The 22282-nt window shown below is 42.7% G+C and overlaps 1 protein-coding gene and 1 non-coding gene across 3 annotated transcripts in view; both read right to left on the bottom strand.

Annotated features, from left to right (window-relative positions):
- The window catches only part of ripor1 (RHO family interacting cell polarization regulator 1), a 109545-nt gene that overhangs the window by 20486 nt on the left and 66777 nt on the right, over positions 1–22282 (bottom strand). For both annotated transcript variants that reach the window (XM_007889516.2, XM_007889513.2), the window contains exons 3-12: positions 21244–21396; positions 17963–18041; positions 17095–17118; positions 16123–16176; positions 13116–13265; positions 12687–12750; positions 7039–7082; positions 6374–6499; positions 5440–5588; positions 2660–2789 (exon numbers count right to left, since the gene is read on the bottom strand). In XM_007889516.2, coding sequence (XP_007887707.2) covers positions 2660–2789; positions 5440–5588; positions 6374–6499; positions 7039–7082; positions 12687–12750; positions 13116–13265; positions 16123–16176; positions 17095–17118; positions 17963–18041; positions 21244–21396 — 973 coding nt within the window. The remainder of the gene's footprint in view (positions 1–2659; positions 2790–5439; positions 5589–6373; positions 6500–7038; positions 7083–12686; positions 12751–13115; positions 13266–16122; positions 16177–17094; positions 17119–17962; positions 18042–21243; positions 21397–22282) is intronic.
- Positions 3336–3407, bottom strand: trnaa-cgc. The gene has a single exon. It is a non-coding gene; the product is annotated as a tRNA-Ala (tRNA).

Here is a 22282-nt window from a genome sequence, read left to right as displayed (position 1 = left end):
AGTCCAGATAACAAACAGCTCCACTTATTGTGACTTCAAGCCTCTGTACGTGCTGATAACCCAGCTATAAATGTTCAGAATTAGGTTGTATAATTTTACTGCACTAGAGTATCGAGGTGCTTTCCTAATGTGTTTATCTACTACCGAACAAAGTTTGGTTTTAATTTTGATGCTGTGCCACAGAGGTCACTCCATGCCGAACCATATGTAAAAAGGGCCTTTTTTTTATTAACGCATTGTGAAGTGTAACAGGTGGGATTTGTTATGGCCAGCGAAGGTTTCTATTGCAATATAAAGGCACAATAAAAAGTTTGCTGACTTCAGCAAACAGCTGGCTAGAAATTTCACCTGGGTCTATTAACATAACAGTCCAGAATTTGGTAAAAGTATTGAGTTCAGTCTCAACTTAAAAAAATTTTTAATCTTTAAAAATAGTTCTTAAAAGGAAGTTACAGAAAGCCGAGCTTCAGAATTAGGATTATATTTGTTAATACAGGAAATCTAGACCCAGGTGGAAGTTTATTCCCAGCATGTATTAGATCCTAGTGTGTTCTGGATTCAAAGGTAACTGGTCCCTCAAATGTCTTTGTCCAGAAATGTCAACTTGCTTTTAAGAGGAATCCAAAGCATCTCAAAAGGGCAAGATTCGTTTTAAAAAATGATTGTAGTCCCAGATAGCAATACAACCAGTGGCCGAAACCTTGTGTAATCTTACAGTAAAAAGCTTTGCAATATTACGGGTGACATGATCTAGTCCCACCCCTCAGTCCACTGATAAAACTGAGGGCCTGTTTTGCCAGTCACAGTGTGGCAATTTCTTCTGAATTGCATCAGGAAGCTACCTCAAAAAAAACAAGGATAACTGGATTGTGATCAGGAGATATTTTCTTCCTCCTCTCTCCCTAGTTCAGGGGCTGGGCAGATGCTAATTGCACTGAGATCAACTAATTGAGGGCAGAGCCTGGCACCTACCATATCTGTTTGGCTCAGTTTAATTGAAGGCAGTGGATTTGTGTTATCAACTGAGCCAGCGAAACCAAGATAAAAATGCCAAAGCCTAGCAATAAACGATTGGTGCCCACAGTGAGCGACTCCGGGGTTGGACTCCATGATTTGCAGCCTCACAACTCAGCACAAAGGTCCTTTATCACCTCGGACATTTGAGATGGTTTATTGCACACTTTGACTGATCGCATCTGCCAACCCGATAGCTGTCGTTTATTTGAGTGTGGATATTCAAAATCCATTTTAATTGGTTAGAGGATCAGTGGCAGAGCAACAAACCAAGTCTCTTGCCAATAGCTACTGAGAATCCACGGGCTATTGCGAGAGAAAAAAATAATAATTTTAGGTTTTAAAGACTATCTAATTTCAGTGCTCCATTCCCCGAGCTGGCAGTGAGATCAGAAGGCTAGTTGTGTAAAGTACACGCAGTACACATTTTCTCTTTCGCCACTCCTTAAGCTGCAAGTTATATCAGGAAGGTATCAGAACATCGTCAATGTCTCCCAGGCACTACCTCTCTGCGTATCCAGACTCCTCTCTCCCTCCCAACAATCTTTCTCCTCCTTGAACGTCACAACTTTTAAGCTAAAGCATACATCTCAACTGAAAATTAAAGGGGCTACTTGCAAAGAGAAGGGAGTTTCTTCCGATGTCCTGAATAACAAATGTCAGCTCGGGTCCAAAAATCTCTGACTGCCCAGCGCCCTGGGATGTCTTTCTGACATGAAGGGCGCTATACAATTGTAACTTGTTGCTCTTGTTCCTGCACGCAAATTGCCTGCTGCATTCACCCTCGAAATTCACAGTCACGACACTTGACAGCAAGCGCTTTGAGGCGTCTCGACGATGTGATAAGGCGTGATATCAAATGCTAGGATTTCTATTATAATGCTGGAGAAAAATGCACCCTTACTGTCCCATTACAAGCACACAATGCACAACTGTTCTTGAACAGGGTGATCACATCATCACATAAATATTCAGCAGTGACTTCACTTCATGTTCTCATTCAGGCGTTGACCCACATATTCATCCCTGTATTCATTGTAAAAAGTTTTTGCAGCCCTTAAGTATTAGCGGCTCTCCCCAGACAGCTGAGTAAGTGAAGCTACAGGCTTGAGTAAATCAGACTGAAAGGTTCCTATTTTCAACCCCAATCCATGCCAGTTAGTTGATCTCAGTCAGGCAGCAGTAAGGCCCTATGAACTTGGATTATCAGGGGTTAGGATTGGGGCGAAATAGGTAGATTCCATTGGTTTTGCAGCTAGGGTAAATGACTATAGTTTTTGTATGAACACCAGTTATGGACAAGTGTGTACCTTTGTTAGGATCTTTCTGCCACGCTGTTTTGCCCACTCGCTCTTTGTCTTTAAGTCCCAACTCAAATCCCTCTTGATCGAATGTGCCAATGGCCACCCCACTTTCCTCCCCCAGCTCAAGAGTTCAACTTCATCCCTGTAAAGCATCGTGAGCCAGAACCCTACATGAAATACACTGTATAAATGCAAGCTGCTGTTGGATGCTGAGTCTCTCCTAAGTTTCCCTTCGATAACAATTGTGTATTCAGAGCAAGCCGCAGATGCCGACAGTAAGTAACACAGAAAGTAAAGCAACAACATGACGCCACAATCAGTTACTACGTGCAGAGACTTACGTAAAAGGCTTGTTCCCGGAGGGATGGGGTGTCTGGGGGGCTCTGGTTGTAGGTGGAGAATCGCTTGTTTACGGTGGATGTTTTGGTGACCGTGCTGGCAACAGACGTTTGGTCATCTTTGTCAAAGGGACTGAAAGGCACAAGACAACGGAGCAAAATAAGTCACGCGCAGACACTATTGAGATGTTAATGGGCACCAACAGAGAAAGGCAACAGTGGCTGACAGAAAATTTCGCTGCAACCATTTCAGCCTCGAGACACAGCAAACTAAATAAATGCCCGCATCGAAAGAGCTACGTGAAACAAACACCACGAACGCTGAGGATCAGGGGGTAGGTTCCAAGTTTCCGTATTTAGAATCAGTTATGTTTGATCTCTTTTGATAATGATAATAACAATCCTTGCATTTTGATATAGAGCCTTATCACGTCTTCGAGACGTCTCAAAGTGCTTCACAGAATATACTGTAAAGTGAAATCACTGTATATTTTGTGGGCGAAACGCGGCAGCCAATTGCGCAAGGCAAACCGTGGATTGAGTGGCCAATTTATTATTTATTTACTTTTGAAGCAATTATTAACCCCGGAAAAGTAATCCACCAACCGACTAACAACCAGGTTCCTACTTACTGCTCGGTAAACGGGCGAGTATGAAGTAAGGAAACTTGCCCAACATTTCGCCCTGCCGGGATTCGAACCCAGGTCTCTCGCTTGCGAGGCGAGTGCTCTAACCACTGAGCTACAGGACTCCATGATAAAAATATAACGTTCAGTCGCTCTTTAATTGTTCAATTCTCAGCTCATGCAGGGAGAGCTCAATTTCAGGGCAAAATAAAGAGATCCAGACTCGACTGGAGCATAACAAGTGCAGAAGACGAGTCAAATCTCGATGTCTTGTCCGTTCATTTGTTAAGAGCTAAAAGTTTCTGGCCGAAGCAAAACAGAGTCTCTCTCCCGGAATTTAATCATGTGCACAGCATAACCTATGAACTCTGAAGAACAGTCTTAGCCAAGCAAGGGTCAGCAGGCGAGAGATCGTCAGCAATGCCCATGGCAGAGACTGTGCTGATTAAAAGGGCCAACTGCAAACATGAAAAGCCATCGCACAGTGGGACCCACTGCAGTTATAATTACAACCAAGAAGGCAAACTTATACCCCCCGCCCCCCTCTCACCCACCCAACCAAACGTTTGAGCCAAATTTATAATGTGAAACGTGTACAGGCGTTAATATTCAACCTGCATAATTTTAGATTAACATCATGCAAGACTTTCATAAACAGCCTTAATTAAACAGCTTGACGGCAGAACTGCAAATTGAGAGAAAAAGGAACAACCTTTTCTGGATTAAATGACTGCAATGAAATCAGCAAGCAGAATTCAATGCGAGATGTCTTCGTTATGTGAGAAAGGTCAGAGTTAATTCTACGAACAGCTTAGTCAGAACTCTGCAGGTCCTACATCACAGGGTTACTTACGTACTTAAGTCTAAATAGGCTTATGACCCCAATGCTGGTCACAGAATAACACCTCCAAGTGAGCTTTCTCAATCCTTCCTGATCTAAACAATCTGCTTTGAAGCACGATTAGGTGCAAAATGTCCAATACAATAAATTATTAATTATTATAATGTTGAGAATTTTTAAATAATGTCACATTAACCACAGCCAGAAAGAAAGGCGATTGTAGAGAAAAGAACATATCAGAATTTACATTACATGAGGGAAAGCAACGGAAAATGACTCAGAAGCTGGGCTGCAAGTATTCTGGTCAAAGCCTCTGCGCTTCCACTTAAGTGTGTTAATGGCTCAGGTACCTGAGGAGCTGCAATTCAGTGGCAGATCAGTGGGGAACCACTCGAAAGGGCCAGAAACAGCGACAAAACAAGATATTTTGAAATGAGGTGAAAGCTAGGCGTGGTTTTTTTTGCACCACTTGGGAGCTGGAGAAGTGCGGGAGTGAGAAAAGAGATCTTTGAGCTCAAGAACACAAAGCAGAATGCTGCTCAGGCCCCAGCTGGGCATCCACTTGTATTAACCGGACTTGTGAATGGAAACTGGCCGCACCCCAAACTATTTGCGCCCACGACCATTTGATTTGCTTCTGTGAAGCAAACAACTCTTCTATCACCCCCAGTTACGGCTGCAGTTAATGCTAGCGTTTCGCCCACAAATATACAGTCAATTCACTTTGCAGCATATTCTGTGAAGCGCTTTGAGATGTCTCGAAGACATGAAAAGCGCTATATCAAATGCAAGGATTATTATTATTATTATTATACTCCCACTCTCTCTCTTGTCGCAGTATCTTGGGGCACAGCCTCTGAGATAATCTGCACATCGCTCCACCAATGTGGGAGGTCCTACACTTCACAAATACCTGCCTTTCATCTCAGTAACTGGCATAAATAATTCAGACAACCCACACAGCTCAGATTCCCCCCAAAATCACACATAATTATAAACACCAACCGCGGTGTTTCACTGACAGATGTTGGGGAGGGCAGATGTTGAAAAACAAATGAACCGAGTCCAGGAACGGCTGGTACAAGCCCCTGTTACTATGCCACATCGATCCGAAAGATACTACTTGTAAAATCACAGCACAAATTGGGGAAAGACTGCAAGTGAAAGGCTTCTCTGTAATGTGATGAAAGCAGCCCTTTGATTTTCTATTATTCACTACAGGTTTTGTTGGGAGACAAAAGCATTCCCCTGCTATTAGCACACTGGAAAATGCTAATCTCCTGCTTAATTTTTTAAAAAGGCTGTGAAGGACTTACTTCCAGATGACCTCCAGGCTGAGTTTAATGGTTCCCAGGTCATTGATATCCACTGCGACAGACTGAGGGAGGGCTGCAAACAGGTCCTTGGTTTCACACGAAACGTTGCCAACAATGACGTGATTCGCCAGGCTCTTCAGCTCCGTCACCTGTAAGAAGGAGTGGATTGTGAGGCTGTGGGTTTCCAGATTGGATTCCACCTGAACCCAAAAAATGATCAGTTTCATTCCTGGCCACTTACATCTTTATGTTGGATGTAATGATTTCACAGTGCTGCTGAATAGCAAATAGGGAGATTTCATTCCCTTATGGTAACACTGAAAAGGACGACGGTGCCTGACATTGGCTTCAACCAATACACACAAACCTAACACAGCCCGCTCGTACCAAATCTGCACCCAAACTTTCTTCCATGCCAAACCCAGCTCAGTTTACCATTCAGAAATCCATTCCCTACTCCTCCCCATTGTGTCTCCCTTCCTCTACACATTAAGTACGTTTGGTTTGTCCACACAACACACACATTCACATCACATTACAGTAATCCAGCACTTTATCAAATGGAAGGAGTAAGTAATAAAAGTAAGTTTCACATTTTAAGTTTGCTTTAAAAAGGAAAATCACGATCACTGCTTTTGAATTGTGACAGCCCACGATTTCCTTTTGAAACTCTGGTATTGTCTTGTAGACTTGTATTAGAAAGGTCGTAGACAGTAAATGTTTCTACAGCGTAATGGGCTAATGTTTCAACATCCTGTTGAAGAGCTTCCTCTTCATAAACAGAAATACAGTCACATAAATAACAGTTAGTCTGGTGTCTATTATTGATCCCAGAGCTCGGATTAAAAGGGCTGCAGGACATTGTCTGTATTTCTTGTGAAAACTATCTTATCATGTTAAATTTGAATAAACTCCCCGGTGACTGAGGGCTTACCTTTATCGAGAGGAACTCGGTGATGAGGGGCTGGAAGACCATATCCTCACCGTCCCACACCTGCCTGCCGTTTGCTTCAATCCGACCCTTCAACTTCCAGCGCTGGCGGCCATACTTCATAAATATCTGCCAAGTAATGTAGGAATAGTTTTATATTTCATTGGTGTATTTGGGTTGAACATTTACAACTGTCTCCAAGTAAAACCACGGCTACTGTCTAGGTGCCCGCAGCTCCAGACATCAGGAAGCCGAGATTAGGAACATTACTGCTTGTGATTGTACTGTAAGAAGTGACTGCAGTTTATGTTACTTCCAATGTTAAGAGCAAAGATCGCTTAACTGCCCACACCTACCCTGGACCATCTCTGAAGGGGGAATGAGTGTGTGTGGGGGGGGGGGGGTCACACTACTTTTAACATGAACCAAAGATTACGGCTATAAAATACCCATTTTACAATAAATCTGTGAAGCACCTTGAGACGTCTTCCCGATGCAAAATGTGCTATATCGAACGATTGGATGATTACTATTATAAAGAATCACTTTCCACAGGAGATTGACAACTCAAAGACAAGTGAGCAACAGCAAAAAGAGACACACACACACACCCCCACACACCCACCCACCCACCAAGAATTTCCATTAGCTGCGCAGTGTTTCCTCACCTCATATTGGTCTCCAGGACAGAGGCGTGCAAATCCTGCGAGGCCTGAAACAAAACAGAAAAGAAAACATCAATTACCTTTGCTAAAATAGTTTATGGTCGATTCCTCATTAGCTGTCAAAACACTTCCAAGGCCTCCAAAAGGAAATTAATATTATTACTAAGAACATCTCTGGGACATACAGAGTAACAGGCTGACCCAAAGAGAGAAAGAAGTTTCTCCCTGTGTCCTGATCAATAATCCACAAATAAAATCGGTCATTCACTTCATGGCTGCTTGTGGGACACAGTATGGAAAAATTGCCTGCATCATTCGCCTAATGCACAGTAACACGACTTTACAGTATATTCTGTGAAGCCCTTTTAAGATGTCTCAGTGAAAAGGATAAGGCGTTACATCTTTGGAATGCAATTATTATTATCAAGCATCTGATCAGTTAGTAACAGTTAGTAAATGATTAAGTTTTTGGAAAACTGACTGACAGGGTCAGTAAAATGGAGGAATATGAATCTGGAGTCCTGCATAACACTAATATACCGATGAGCCTGTTGCTTTGCATCCGCAAAGACATACACACACTATGGTCACTTGGGGACCCAGGAACCTCAGACAGATTGTTCCATGACTATTTTGAGTTGACATCAAGTGCTCGTTTCCAAAGCCTACGCCAGGCAAGAAAAGATTTGACATAAAAATTTCAAAGTGCAGCATTTTCCTTCTTTTCGAAGGAATGAATCAATAGGGAGGCTTAGGCTACAAGCTGTGTACTGTACATGAGGTCGTGGGAAAACAGGGGCACTTTTCATCAGCGGGAATGAATGCTGGGCTCAAATATCACCACTCCCTCAAAAGTACACATTGCTTAAATCAACCTGAAAGTGCCAGAAATAAAAGAAACAAGCAAATAAAGTAAAGTTTGGGAGTTAATATGCAACTTCCTGACCTGACCTTGACTTCACTGTAGAAGGATGTTCTTGCGATCAGAGCTTTTACCGCGAAAGATTCCAAACAACTGTGTATAAGCTATAACTCCTCCACCCCCAAATCAGTGCACCAAGGGTTTAACATTGAGCTGCTACACTCAATACAAGCCCTCCCCTGCCTCCCTCCCTCACCTCCCCCCGTAGCCCGAGGTTTGGAAATCAAACTAGCTAATATTCAGAGCAACATGCATTTTATTGCTACACGATTTATATTTCTAAGCTTTAAATGAAACCCAAGTGCCAGCCCTGCCAGAAGTTTTCCACCAGGATCTCATTATCGGCCTGCTCGCTCACTCGCTGCAGAGAGGTCCTGTGAGGCTGCCAGCAGTTATGGACTCACTGCCCACGAGGCACGCAATCTTTCTCCTCGACTCCATCATTTGCTCTTTGATCCACAGTGGATCAATTCAAGACACCCATTTCTTTGCCCAAGACTTCCGGGTTAAGCCTCGGAAAAAGGAACAGGTCGGGATTTTATCATTTGGACAACACTGTACCTTACGACTGTTATTTTGTTGACCTCACAAACATAAGAGCATAGTGTTGTGCAAAGCCGCAACTGCACTAGTTAATACTGGCCCAATCTCCTACCGAGAAGAAAAATAGGATTCTTTCTTTCCCCATTAGTGCCCTCAATGCAAACCACCACTGGCCCCTTACATGCATTTGGAATAAAATTTAGCAGTGAGTCGCAACCTTTCAGAAGGTTGCCCATCAGTTGCCCGCCTTCAAGTACCTCACAAGGAATTGTTGTAAGCAATATTAATTTACATTTATACAGCACCTTTCATGTTGAGAGGCCACCTCAAAGCGCTTCATACAAACCTACTTAAAAGAGGCCCAAGATCTTTGGTTTGTTCCTTGCTTTACACTCCAAGGCACCAGATCAATGACGTGATGCCTTTTTTATACTTGAATGAACAAAGCTTATTGCATTTTCACCTCCGCATTGGAGATTTTGCAAACGTTTGTTTTCACAGAGGAAGGAGAGACAGAGAGAGGGTGGAAGGACAGAGAGAGGTGGGGGTTTGGACTTCAAAAGTGACAGAAAGGCCACAATGTTAGACGACTTCTCCGGTAATTAAATTTCAACTCATTGAATGCAATTCTCCCTTTGACGAGCTCAGCCCCACAATGGTTTAGACAATTCCAAAGTAAAATGTTGCATTGCTGAACTTAATCACAAAAGCACGAGGCTTTGCTGAATAAGCCGTTTCACTTCCTGCTCTGCACCAGCCTCCTCACTAAAGCAATCTCCTGCGAATCAAGCTGCAGAATCCCACTGATCTTCACAGATGTTTCCTTCATATCAGAAAACAAACCAAAAAAAAATGCTGAAGTTGACATTCCCTTCTCATGCCCTAAAAACTCTCAAGGCAAGAGTTTCATTTCCAAACAGTATTACAGAAAACCTCTGAATCCTTTTGTAAACAGCTAAAGTAAATTTCCATTTGATTGCAACTGCACAATAAAAACTTATACGAAAAATATTTTTTGTTTGATCTGACTTGAACCATTGCAGTACAAACTCTCCTGTCTGCTTAAACCATTACAATAAGGTCACCAGTCCTACTAAAGGTTACAATTTTTTTTAAAAATGCGTATCGCTGAAGCTCATTGCCTGGGTTTTGAGACAAAAGATCCCATCGGAAAACTGTGCACTGATGTACAAAGCAGAAATCTCACTCTGGGTTCAGATGGTCAGGGTTAAAGGAGGATCAAACGAAAAACAATCACCAGAACTGCCAATTGTTAAACAGAAAGCTTCCGGGCAAAATTGTGTCAGAACTATCTCAGTCCCAGCCTTCACACATTACAATTATGGTATAGAATTGTATAATTGTCCGCTATTCAAACACTTCCAAAGCATCCTCTATTTTCAGCACAAAACGAAATACCAATAGCACATTTTGAGCTGAGAATGACTGAAAACCCAAAGCTGGTAATAAATCAAACTATTTTTTCAGCCAACAGGTTTTTTGGGGGAGTCTACTAGTTGGCTGAATAAATCCAGAATAGACATAAAAAGAGAACGTTCAGAACATTTATTTCAAGTCAGACTTCTATTATCTGTCTTCAGGAGTTTACGCTCCAGCCACATCTTACAAGACTCAAGTGAGCTGCAGTACTGTACACTGATAACTGTTCCCAATCTAAACACCAGCTTGCTGCAGGATGTTTCAAATGCAAATAGAATGCAATAGTTGTAAGGGGAAAACAAGTTCCAGTTGATGCTATAACTGTACAAAGAGAAGCTAACCTTGTTTGTTGTTGGCTAAGATTGCCTAACCCCCTCCACCCCAACAATGAACAGAGCTAAACAGCATAACCAAAACTAAAAACAGTCACACCTGAAGCTACATTCCACCAGAGGGAGCATTTCCAGAAGTCTCATGTGTGCCTATTGGAGGTAGAGAAAGAATCCTAGATATTACAAGTCTAGTCTTGCTCATGCTATCTCCATCACCGAAGCCACCAACTTCAATCCCAAATCCTGTGATATTCTTCCTATTCAATTATGCATTGAGAAAGAAAAGGGTGTCCTGGTTATCCCAGTGTCCTAGCCAACAATCCTCCCAATAAAGTTGGTCATTCACTTCATGGTTGCTTTGTAGGACATTGCTGTGCACCCGTTCACTCACAAAACACACAGTCACTGCACTTGACAGTAAATCCTATAAAGTGCTTTGAAACATTTCAAACAATGTGTTAATCATCAAGTCCAAGAATTATTATCATTATTTAACTCCCTTTTAAACGTTATGGTCTTGGCTTCAATAACAACAACAAAATTACATTTGTATAATGCCTTTCACGGGAGGATGTCCCAAGGCGCTGGATAATGAACATCAGTATCAAACTATCTCATCTGCTAATAACCCTAAACGTTTATTCTAACCAACCCTCAATTCTTCCAGTGACAAAATTATGGCCTCTTGTTGTGGAGTCAGCAATCAGCTTGAATAATCTTTTGCAAATTACCCTCCCAAACTTTCTCAGCATTATAATAATGACTATTTAATCCCCCATTCACCTCCTCTAATTCCAATGAAAATGGACCCAACTTTGAGCCTAAAGAGTTATTCTTCCAAGGAGTTGTGAAACAGCAGCACTGGCGGAGGCTTGGCAATGTTGCGGGTTTGTGAGTAGCCAGGATTCTACAGGGAAATGCGTAGCTCTCATCAGTTATGCTAGTGGTCACTGCCTCCGGGGGAAAGTATGACGTGATTTATATATACTGCGCGTGCTGCTGATTCACTCTGCCATCGGCAGTAAACGTGCTCTGCAAATGGGACAAATTTGAATGGGGCAGTCAAGGAAGTGTAATGACGGCAGGTGTGGGGAATAGAACCATACGCAGAAGGCAATACCCTGACATTGATGTATAGATTGAATATGGGTGTAAATGGCTGAGGCAGTGCAGAGGCAACTTTGCTCAGTCTCCGCCCCAACCTATATCTTGGTGCTGATGCCAGGTGCTAAAAGGGAATAAGTCTATATTTGGCACATTTGGCTAAATGTCATTTGGAGCAATTATTGAATGGCAATCTCTCTTCAGAATGAGTTATTGACCAATTTAGATCTAGATTTTAAATGCAAGGGGAAACAAATGCAATTCTGAAAGGCAAAAGGGTGCTTTTTTCCTCCCGCCCTCATGTTTTTCAGTAATTTCTCTTCACTCCTTCAGAGACTCGCCCATTAATTGTCCCTCACGTTGTATGCTGAAAATGCTGTAGGAAGAGTCTCCTTCCTGTGATACAATTTGAATTCAAATCCTCGCTGCCTTCTTCAGTTACACAGCAATACAAGGGTGTGATTGTCAGAATGCTTTTCATCCTCATATGGTAATCTTTATGCACTGACAAGTTGTCCTCCTACAGCTCCAAACGATAGGCAGTTATCTCTGTTGCCTAGTTACTACTACTACACACACTGCTGATTCTACTTGTGAGTTTTACAAGATGTTGAGGTAATGTAATTTATCAGCAGTAATACCGTGGAAAGACAACGCCTGGTACAAGTCAATTTACAGCGTCCTCTTTAGGGCATCTTCTTGAATAGTAACACTCAATCATAAAGTAGGAAAAAAATCCTCCAGGAACACACTATTCCACAAGCTTTTCTTCATTTATGGAAGGAGAAGATCCGTGTTTATAATAATAATAATGATCCTTGCAGTGCCTTTCACGTCAGGAGGATGTCTCAAAGTGATGTACAGGATTTACTGGGAAGTTCAGAGACTATGTTGTATTTTGTCTACTAAAAGTGATGCAAACCTCTCACATGCCACATTTGCAGACACACAGACAGACAGGCAGGGAGGGAGGAGAAGACATTGACATCAGCAGAAAATTATGTACCAGAGTTATGTCCTCTGTGAACTGAACACAGTTACTTCCCTTGAACATTGCTCACAGCCAACCGTAAAAAGATGACCTGTTTAGCCCCATCATCTACTAATTTACGAATCGATTGCGGTGGGAGGTGGTACCAGTGTGGAAATAGTTTGGCAAACAGAAATTACGATAAAGCCTCAAGGCACTGGTCAGGTTAGTATTTACTAAAGACCAATAACTTGATTAGTTCAAGGACTGTCCAAAAGGCAAGTTCCTAAAATTCAGACGTCATTGTTTAAATGTTTTCTGGGAAAAGATTCACACTCACCTTTCATTTTCACGTGAAACTCTCCTAACTGGTTCTCCAGTTCATTTTCCATGGTGCACATACTCTGTGAGAAAATGGAACAAAAAAATTTGAGTGTGGCAGGTACCAGATCACGTTCAAGAATTCAATCAACTTGGTTAAAAGAATATAAAGCCAATGGCTAGTGCGCACAAGATTCATGATCTGCAGTTCTTTAAAAAGCAAGGCAGACGATTTCCATCATCGGTGGCTTAATGGAACACTTCGGGCCAGTCTCACTTCAGCCCACAGCAAAACTCTTTTCGTTCACAACAGAGTGCTGAGCTTTAGGTCAGAGGGCACTCAGTACCTGTGGAGCACTGTACCTATAAGTAGGAAAAGTGTCAAGCCTCTACAGTGCGGCGTCATGTTATTATTGCCTCGGTGCAATCTGTCAGCTCAGAGCTTTACCTCGGTGTATTCTTTGTAGCCCTTGTTCGCTTCGACAAGGCTCTCCTTTGCCTCTTTGCTGCCCAGAGACACAGAGTACGCGCGCACCATGTTGTTTGCGCCGTCTCGCAATCGTCGTTGAATGCAGTAAGCTTCATACAACTCATCAATCTGCAGAAAGATTCATATACATGTCACCAACTTTATCGGGATCGCGCTGTAGAGTCAGAGTCAATCGAATCCACAAAGAATGGCCTCTGGGACGAGGGAGCCCTCGGGCCGAACCTTTGGGCAGGATTGCTGTGTGCTTCGTGGGAGCCTCTCCCCTCTGCTCTCATCCTCATGTTTTACAATCAACAACCGATGCATGGAACTAACCCATCCAAATGGAACATCTAACATCTAAACAAATACCACATCTTAAATGGAAAAAGAATCAATGCTCTGGGGATCTTACTCCATTTACATCAGGAACAGGATGTTGTTTGAGGTCAACACTCCTCACAGAGGAGTAAACATTCAGATCACCACTAACGGGGGAAGGGGGAAGAATAGGAAAAGGATTAAACCCCATATAAAAGTTATTTCTGACCAGCGGACCTAAATCTACAAGCACAAGAAGCCAGGATCAAGAGACAGATATCGGATGTTTAGATCTTGCCCTTTATATATAAAGATTTATGCAGGAAGATCGTATTAAACTCGAGATTAGGACTTTAAGTAGCTATTTAAAATCCATCAACATCAAAAGAAGGTAGTCCAGAAAATCATTATTTATACATTTAAATTTTAAAGAGTTTAAGCTAAAGTTTAGCCTTAAAAAAATAAAGAGAAATGCATTGATCTCAGCCTGGCTGGCTTCAGTTTGGGGCAAAGCGTCCGTTGATGTGCGTCCAAGCAGAAACAGAACATTTAATTTAAACCCCAAACCCAGTGCCTTTCAACAGTCTATACCTAACTCAGCTTGAGCAGCTGTGGGGCAACAAACATTGCGAGATGCCTGTGTAACTGGTTAGCCACACTTCAGGCACAGAAAAGCAGCAAACTAAAATAAAGGAGGAAGGGACGAAAATTAAATGCACGTTCTGTTTAGGTTTAGAGGCTCTGAAATGTTTATCACTCCATAAATACAGTGCTTGAACTGAGGCCCATCACAATTACATGTATTATGCAGCAATGAGCCATATTTCAGCTCTATTAATCCTCAACTGTATATTTATTTCCAGTCTTGTTTATCTATCGCTGAAGGAGGAGCCGTTTGTGGAGACAAAGCCGTTTGAATTGTTCAAATCACATCGAAACTAACTTTAGATGGTGTTTGACTCAATGATGAAGGAGCCTGACTTTTAGTCAGGATCTCAGGAGGGAGTTACTGAGGACAGGATTCACGGCATATAAACGCCCCCCCACTCCCAGGGGTTTTGTAACCATTTTGCTGCACACTGAGTGGATCTTAGTCATTTCCAGGCAGACATCTCAGGCAGCAGACCAAAGGACACAAACAAAAAGGCTGTCTGTCGGTCTGAAAGTAACTGTACAGATGTAACTCCAAACACACACTGACTGAGAGAGCAAAAAAGCCCCAGTTGGTTGTTCACATCACGAGGAAACATGCTTGGCACATGGCAATTGAACCCTCACCCTAGAAACTCTTCCGACAAGGAGTTTAGACAAGGAAACTGCTCGAGGGCTGGCACTGCATTGCATACCCACCGAGTCTGCACAAACCCAAAGGTGCTACTGATCCCTAACATTGAATTATATTGAATTTCTTGAGCCCATTGACAATTGGAACCTGAAACAGCTCCAGGGTTCCAGCCGGGTACTGTTATGAACTCGATTTAATCAAGTTAGACTCTGGAAACGTTTAGACAGGATTCACTGCTTTTCAAAGGGAAAGAGATAAAAAAAATGGAAAGTGTTAATTTACTGCATTATCACAAGGGTAGATTCGAGGAAAAATACAGTGCCAGCTTCTGGAACTATTCTGCAGAAAGTCTGAGGAGCCATAAATCCAATTTTAATTAGGAATCCATCCCTCTGCTGCCAATTACACACAATCATAAGCATTAAAGTCAGCTGGCCTAGGCAGGGTGATGCAATTAGTTCATTTTTTATAATGAAGGGTTTGGGAAATTCGACTGGAAAGTTAATTTGAAAAAGATGCACAAATTCTATAACCAATGTTTTCATACTATTTAATAGGGCAGCGGTGCCCCCTGCTCTCAATACTAAACACCATCATCACAAAGGCTTTGGTCAAATTTGAGTGTTGACTCTACTCTCTGCAAATTTCAGGAGGTTAAGAACCAGGCTTTAGTGTTGGTGGCAGGGAGGGTGGAGGCAGTGCACACTCATCCATTGCATCGGTCTTTTTAAGGAGGTTTTGTTGGACTCTAGAACAGGACAGTGACTGAACTCCTGCTGTGTGCGATGGACCTTTACCCTCTGGAAACAAGTTGGGGCGCCATCTCACTCAGCATGGTAGGGGCGATTGCCTGCGAGCATCGACAGTAATGGAAGGAAACAACACATGGAAGTACATAGATACGTGCAATTCCTTTTCATACCCTACAGGAGGGAGAAGCAGGCATCGAGACTCAGAGACAGTCAGTTCTGCAGCCGAACCTCACACTTCTGCCTCACATCAAAGAACAATATTACCACACAACCACAATAGTAGCAAGCGCTTTCAAAAGTAAATGTCTGGGAAAACATCTTGCAAGCAGCCTTGAACCTTTTGCCTGATAGCCACTCCTCCCACAGAGAGCGTCCCAATCCGGAGTCCAATGAGATCTCCTTAAAAAGGCACGAGACACAATGCAATGTCTGCGCTCATGATGAGTACAGCTTGGAATATTTACAGCTATTTCTAATACAAGAATCCATTCCAAACTCCACGGCCAGAAATATAATCAGGCAACAAATCTCAACAGGTGAACATTTCTGCATTGTTTTATTTGAGTGAAACCATACCACGCAAAGCCTTCTCAACCACTGGCTTTCACTCATTACCACAGACTCTTACCTTACTTAAATGAAACTCCAGTCTGCGGATAAACCTTTCGATAGACTTGATTTGCTGTCAGAGGGGAATAAAAATAAAAAAAATTCAACATTTGCCAAATCATTTACTGGCAGAACATCTGAAACTATTTTTATGCTTTTATGTTTATATCTTTCCAATGCTGAACTCATACTTGCCAGAAAACACAATTGTATATAACTCGCTCATATAAAGCCGCTGGGTTCAGTGAGTCAAGACAGTCAGCCAAATCATTAAATACAAAAAGTTTTATACACAGAGATGAGCAACACAGCTATAGAATCACAATCTGGAGCAGTACCTGAATGTCTGGGCAGACCTGCTATTTCGTTACAGGAAGAGTGAGTGAGGGAGAGAGGAAGGAGGGAGGGAGGGGAAGGATAAACTGGAACATTAGACAATAGTTAATCTGAAGACCAGCACCATAAACAAAGCAGCGCTCCCTCAGTACTGCACTGCAGAGTCAGCCTCAATTCTGAGCCCAGTGTCCCAGCACAGGGTTCGAAACCACAACCTCTGACTCAGAGACGAGAGTACAGTCGACTGAGCCACACTAACAAAGAAAGAGGCATGGAAATAAAATCAGATTCTCCATGTGTAAATATCAAGAGCATTGCTACTCCCATCATCAAACAGACAGGATTACAGTGGATCAATCTACCCTTACGCCACGACTGCACCATGGTAATAGTACTTTGGTTTTAAAGAAGGGGAAGGGGGCAAAGAAATAGAGAAGTTACAAACTGATGGGTACTGGGGAAGGTGTGGAGAAACACAAACTTTCAAAGACGAGAAGAATTTGGGCATATCATTTGTGTATTTTTTCCACTGTTCCCCCCTCCAGTTTTGCTGACTCATTGGTTGGCGAGTGACCATGCAAAGTTGGCTGAAATATTTATAGATTCGCAGAAGTGCTGCCTCTACATCATATCCAGTAACACTGTAAACTCTTACCTTATCAAGGTCATAGAGAAATCCCTGAAACAAAACAGATAAAAAAAAGTTACAATGTACACCGCATATTTAATAAATGTGGAAACCAATTTAAAGAGTGTAACACTATATGGGCAATAACCATATCCATTCCAGAGATTTTATCCAGTCAATCTTTTCCCTTTCTCCTTTTGTCAAGTCATTTGACTTCGACAGTTGACCACGGAACAAACACATGGGGACGGGGAACCACTTTATCGAATCCCCATTCAAATGCCTGCATTTTCCAACAGAAGTCTCTGGATCAGCTCATCTGCTTTGAAACCCTGGATGCCTTTCTCTCTATTTAACCCAGAGGCGCAAAGATCATCTGGAGCCCCAAATGTAGCCAGACTGAGATCGGTTCAGTCAACAGAGATAAGGATTTTGAGCTTATGATTTTTTGGGCTCCATGGCCCAAGTCTACTGGATCAGGGACAGGAGGGAACTTTTGAGGGAGCTTCAACTATGTTGAAGACTGTGTAGGTTGTATAGCATACTGGAGGTCCATTATATATATATATCAATAAGGGCATTTCAACATGCCGCGCTTTCTTTACACCCCAAGTTCCCTGATCACCCCTTCCAAATAAGCTTTGTTTGACCAGGTGAAACTAGAACAAGACAGGAACCTGACACCAATATTCGCCAATAGTTGTATATTGTCTTTACATGGAGCTAATGGTTGTTAAAGCCTTGGTTCTTTGAACTGATGGGAGAGAATGAAGATCTCAAAATGCATTGTGTACAGCAACATCCAATATCGAGTTCCTTCTGCATTTACCCGAACATTACTGGGTCTGTATCGCAGTAACATTAGCAAGCTTCAAGAATGATTTAATGTCCTTACCAATCGGGAATTCCGTTTCATGTCTTTGAGCTGAGACGTGAGGCTGTCGAGCTCCAGCTGGTGAACATGCAGGTAGGCACTGCAAATAACAGAGAGAGATTAATGTCACTGACCAAAACCACTGGCAACCACTGGTAAGCTCTACCTGGTTGGTGCATGTCTAGAAATGCAAAACCACCTCACAAAGAGACAGATAAGACATCACACAAGTGCAGTAATTCCATTTAGCTTCGGACAATCCAGATGCTGTATAATTTTCTCCTCCCACTCTCCCCAACATTTGGTGTCCAGTTATGAATTTGACCTGCTTTATCCATTTGGCTCATTGATCCAGCTAACCTGTTGCTTTCATTAAAGGCACAGGGATTTAATCCATCAATTGTGCATTGAAATTCCAATCACCTCAATGCCTTGCTACGCTGAAAAAAAACAAGCAAGACAGCAGCTGTAAAGTAATTAACTTTCCTATAGCTTTTCCAACAACCGGACTGACTTTCCATCACTTCACAAGGAATACTGCTGAAATACGTTCCAATGTACATTCTTTCCTCCTTTACCCCATACCAGTCACATGTGTTCAATAAAATAAAAATCTAATGCAGCAGCACCTATTGCACGTGGAATGCCCTGTACTGCTTGCTTTATAACTAGCCGCAGTAACTGAGCTCCAGCCATATGTTCGAGCCCTGCTCGTCATTCAAGTTTGCCTTGAAAAGAGGTGTCTTCGGGTAGACCTTACAGAGGTAACCAAGATGCTGAGCTGGATAGCAAAAGTGAAACCAGAACAATACCCCACATACCTAAAAGCAACAGGGCAAAAAGTCAGAGGTTTAGGGTTGCGAAGGGCAATTTTAGGACAGATGTCACTAAGTGTTTCTTAACATAGAGAGTAATTAATTACTGAAATGGGTTACAAGGAAGCATGGGGCACTGGACCTAATAAAGAAACACCTTGATCCTGTAAGTGCGAAGATGGTAGGGTCAAAATTCTGGAGGAATGAATGAGATTAAAATGGCCTTCTTAATTTGAATCTTGTGAAAACAGTTCAACATATCAAGGAAGCAAAAAAAAACACCAACTGCCTTGCCCAGTCACTAGAGTTTGTATCAAGCCCATCTCCTCTATGAATGTCATTTAGAGAGAAACCAAGGGGAGGATTGCAGATTAAAGGGAAGCTGAGGCAGGCTGCACCATACCATCGACTAGTATATCTACATAAGTCGTAGGAATCTTGCCAGAAGATGCAACACAAGGATGGAAATAGCTCAGAAGATGACTCATTTCTCTCTCTCACACTCGGCTTTCTATTGGACTGCATTGGAATCCCACAAATCCTTCCCCTCAAGGGTGTTGGAAAGACGCATCAGTTTCAAGAGCACAATGCAGCTGAACCAAATGTTCAAAAAGACAAGACAGCTGATATTCCATAGAAAGGAGTCCAGGTCTGTCAATTTGCATTGGATCGCAAGCACAGGCTGAAGGAGCTCTCGTGAAGCATTTACTAAAGTATGTAACATATCAGGAGATGTGTTTGTAACATATCATAATTAGATAAGTTGGCACCAACTGAAATAACGAATCCTAAACACGGGGAGGAAAAAAACTGAACGGACTCCTATTTATAGGACTCAAACTTTATGACATTGCTACAAGGGACACGATGGAATGCTAACAAACACAGAGGGAGGCTATCTGGCGATCTCTGATGGATCCTAGTTTCTTCAGCATCTGCTCTTTCCCACACCCTTTAAGGATATTATTCTTCACATGTTTATCTGATTCCAATTCAGCCAGGTACGTTTTACTAAGGTACTTTTCAAGCCGATTTCAGCAATAAAACCAATTTTATGCATTGTTCCAATCTGCAGAATCTAATCATAAGCCTTACATTTCATATAGCTCCTTTCACGTCAGGAGGTCATCTCAAAGCGCTTCACAGGGTTTGCTGTTGGGTGTAGTGACTGTATATTGTGTAGGAGAGCGAGAAAACAACATGGTATGTATTTTGGAAGGACAAGATCAAACTGCTACTCCTTTGAGTGGTCACGCAACAGGAGAGATGATGGATGGGCGATGGAGGAGCAAGGGATCCTAATCAGAGCTGTCCAGCTCACAGCCCTTCAGTTTCCAGGGTTAGCAATCTGGGCAATAGAAACTCCTAAACAAAATTTACTGGGACTTCAAAGCAAAAGCTCACAGTGGACTTGACCTGGGACAAAGGGGCTCATTAAAAAAAGTAAAGTGCTCCATCAACAGAATGTTGCCAAAACTTGGGCATTGGAGTGGTCCTAACAGGGCATCAACTCTCCTTAAACGGATCCCTTTCTAGACAACAATCCATGAAAACTCCGGGCAGGTACTTATTGGTCAAAATCGTTGTCCCCAAGACAACTGTTCCATCGTTACTCAGGGACAATCTAACCTTATAACGTGAGCAATGCCTTCACTTGAAGTGCCGTCTGCAGGCAGCTTTCCAAATGAACCTCAGCAGCAATACAGTGTTCATTGAATTGTCAACAACTGATGGGAGTCAAGTTTTTTTTTGGGGGGGAGGGGGGGAGAGCGGAGGCAGGATAGATAGGAAGAAAGCAAGGACTGGCTGACCTGATAGACTGGCTAACACAATTGGCACAAAGAACTAGTGAGAGTCAGCAAAGTGGGTCAAATCGCTGAGGTCGACAGTTCTTATTTCTTCCGCAGGCCCATCATGTCGGCTCAATTCACTGCCAGAATGTAGAATTCAATACCTTTACTGAGGTCAGACAGTAAACAGAGAAATGCCTAGTGGGTTCCAAAAAGCTTTGATGCAATCCAGAGAATTTGTTTGGTCCAGATTTCTGGAGTGACCTCCAATACCTCATCCAGTCTGGCCAGTCTCCATGCCAGAGCTTGGAAAGCAAGTCTACACTGGTGTGTGTGTTTGTGGAAGAGAATAAAAATCTCATTTGACGTCCTTTCTTGTTGTAGTCTTTGCAAAGTGGTCACGAACCTTGGTTGTTTGGCCTCTTCCTAACCCAGATGACCCTAACCTCGACCATCATCTGAACCGTGTGTTCCCCTGGCACGGCTGAATCACCGTTGCCTGCGTCACTAGGCCATGAATTCGCCTACAAGTACACAGTCGCTACACTTGACAGCAAGTCCTGTGAAACACTGAGCCATCTCGATGACATGATAAGGCTCCATGTCAAATGCAAGGTTTATTAGTATTAAGATGAATATTTCAATAAATAGCAGCTTGCACCAGTTTATCTAATTCCTAACAAACACAAGTCCTTACTTCAGGCCCTTTTTCAAGGCTTCGTAGACCTCATCCAGCCGCTCAGGCTGAGGAGTCTTGGGCGGAGGTGACTTGTGGGAAATGGTGAACATTTTCCCAGCTCGGGACGTGCTTTTCCTCTGGGTGGTGGGAGTGCTGAACACCTTTAGGTTCCTGCAAGAGAAGAAAGAATTCACAACGTCAGCACCAGCTTGGCAAAGCAGCGACGAGAGAAACCAGTCTAACACAACAACCAGTCTAACACACCAGCACCTTGGGACGTCTTCCCAATGTGAAAGGCTGATACAAATATAATCTGTTGTTGTTGTCTTTATGACGACAAAGGACCAGCAGGGAAGAGTCGCTTTCATTACAAAACTCGGAATTACTTAACTCAGAAGAATCTCATGACAGAAAGTGCCCTCGATGAGGAGAATATCTCTTATAGTCTTGCACCCATGTACAGAAATGCAGACCTACAACATACACAGTCACTAAACTTTACAGTAAATACTGGGAAGTGCTTTAAGAAGTCCTCCCGATGTGAAAGGCACTGTATTAAATGCATTCCTCTCCAAACCAACCAATTTCTGGTTTGAGGTTATAGAATCATAGAATCATACAGCACAGAAAGAGATCATTCAGCCCATCGTGTTTGCGCTGGGTCCTAAAAGAGCAAACCAACTCAATTCCACTGGCCCGCTTTCTCTCCATAGCCCTGTAATCCTGTCCTCCCCAAATAGCCATCTACTTCTCTCTTAAAAGTAGTTATTGAATCAGCTTCCACTACCCTTTCAGGCAGTGAATTGGCTTCTGAGCCCCATAGCTTATCGTGCAGGCTGAAATCAACCAAGCTTCGGATATCTATCCAGTATCGAACTGGCGTGTGAAACTGGCGTGTGAAACTGGCGAGAGTACGGCTGGTCTGACCCCCAATGCCCCCGTGGTAGTGGAAGGTATAACTGCCCTCCTTGGAGACAAGAGAGAAAGTGGTGCTGGGTGGCTCCACGTCTCATGTTATACATCCAAAGCTGAAGTCACTTATTCAGGGGAAGTTTCT

This window comes from Callorhinchus milii, unplaced genomic scaffold (genome assembly GCF_018977255.1).
Source record: "Callorhinchus milii isolate IMCB2004 unplaced genomic scaffold, IMCB_Cmil_1.0 Scaffold14, whole genome shotgun sequence".
Classification (NCBI taxonomy): Eukaryota; Metazoa; Chordata; class Chondrichthyes; order Chimaeriformes; family Callorhinchidae; genus Callorhinchus; species Callorhinchus milii.
This window is presented reverse-complemented; position numbering and strand designations above follow the sequence as displayed.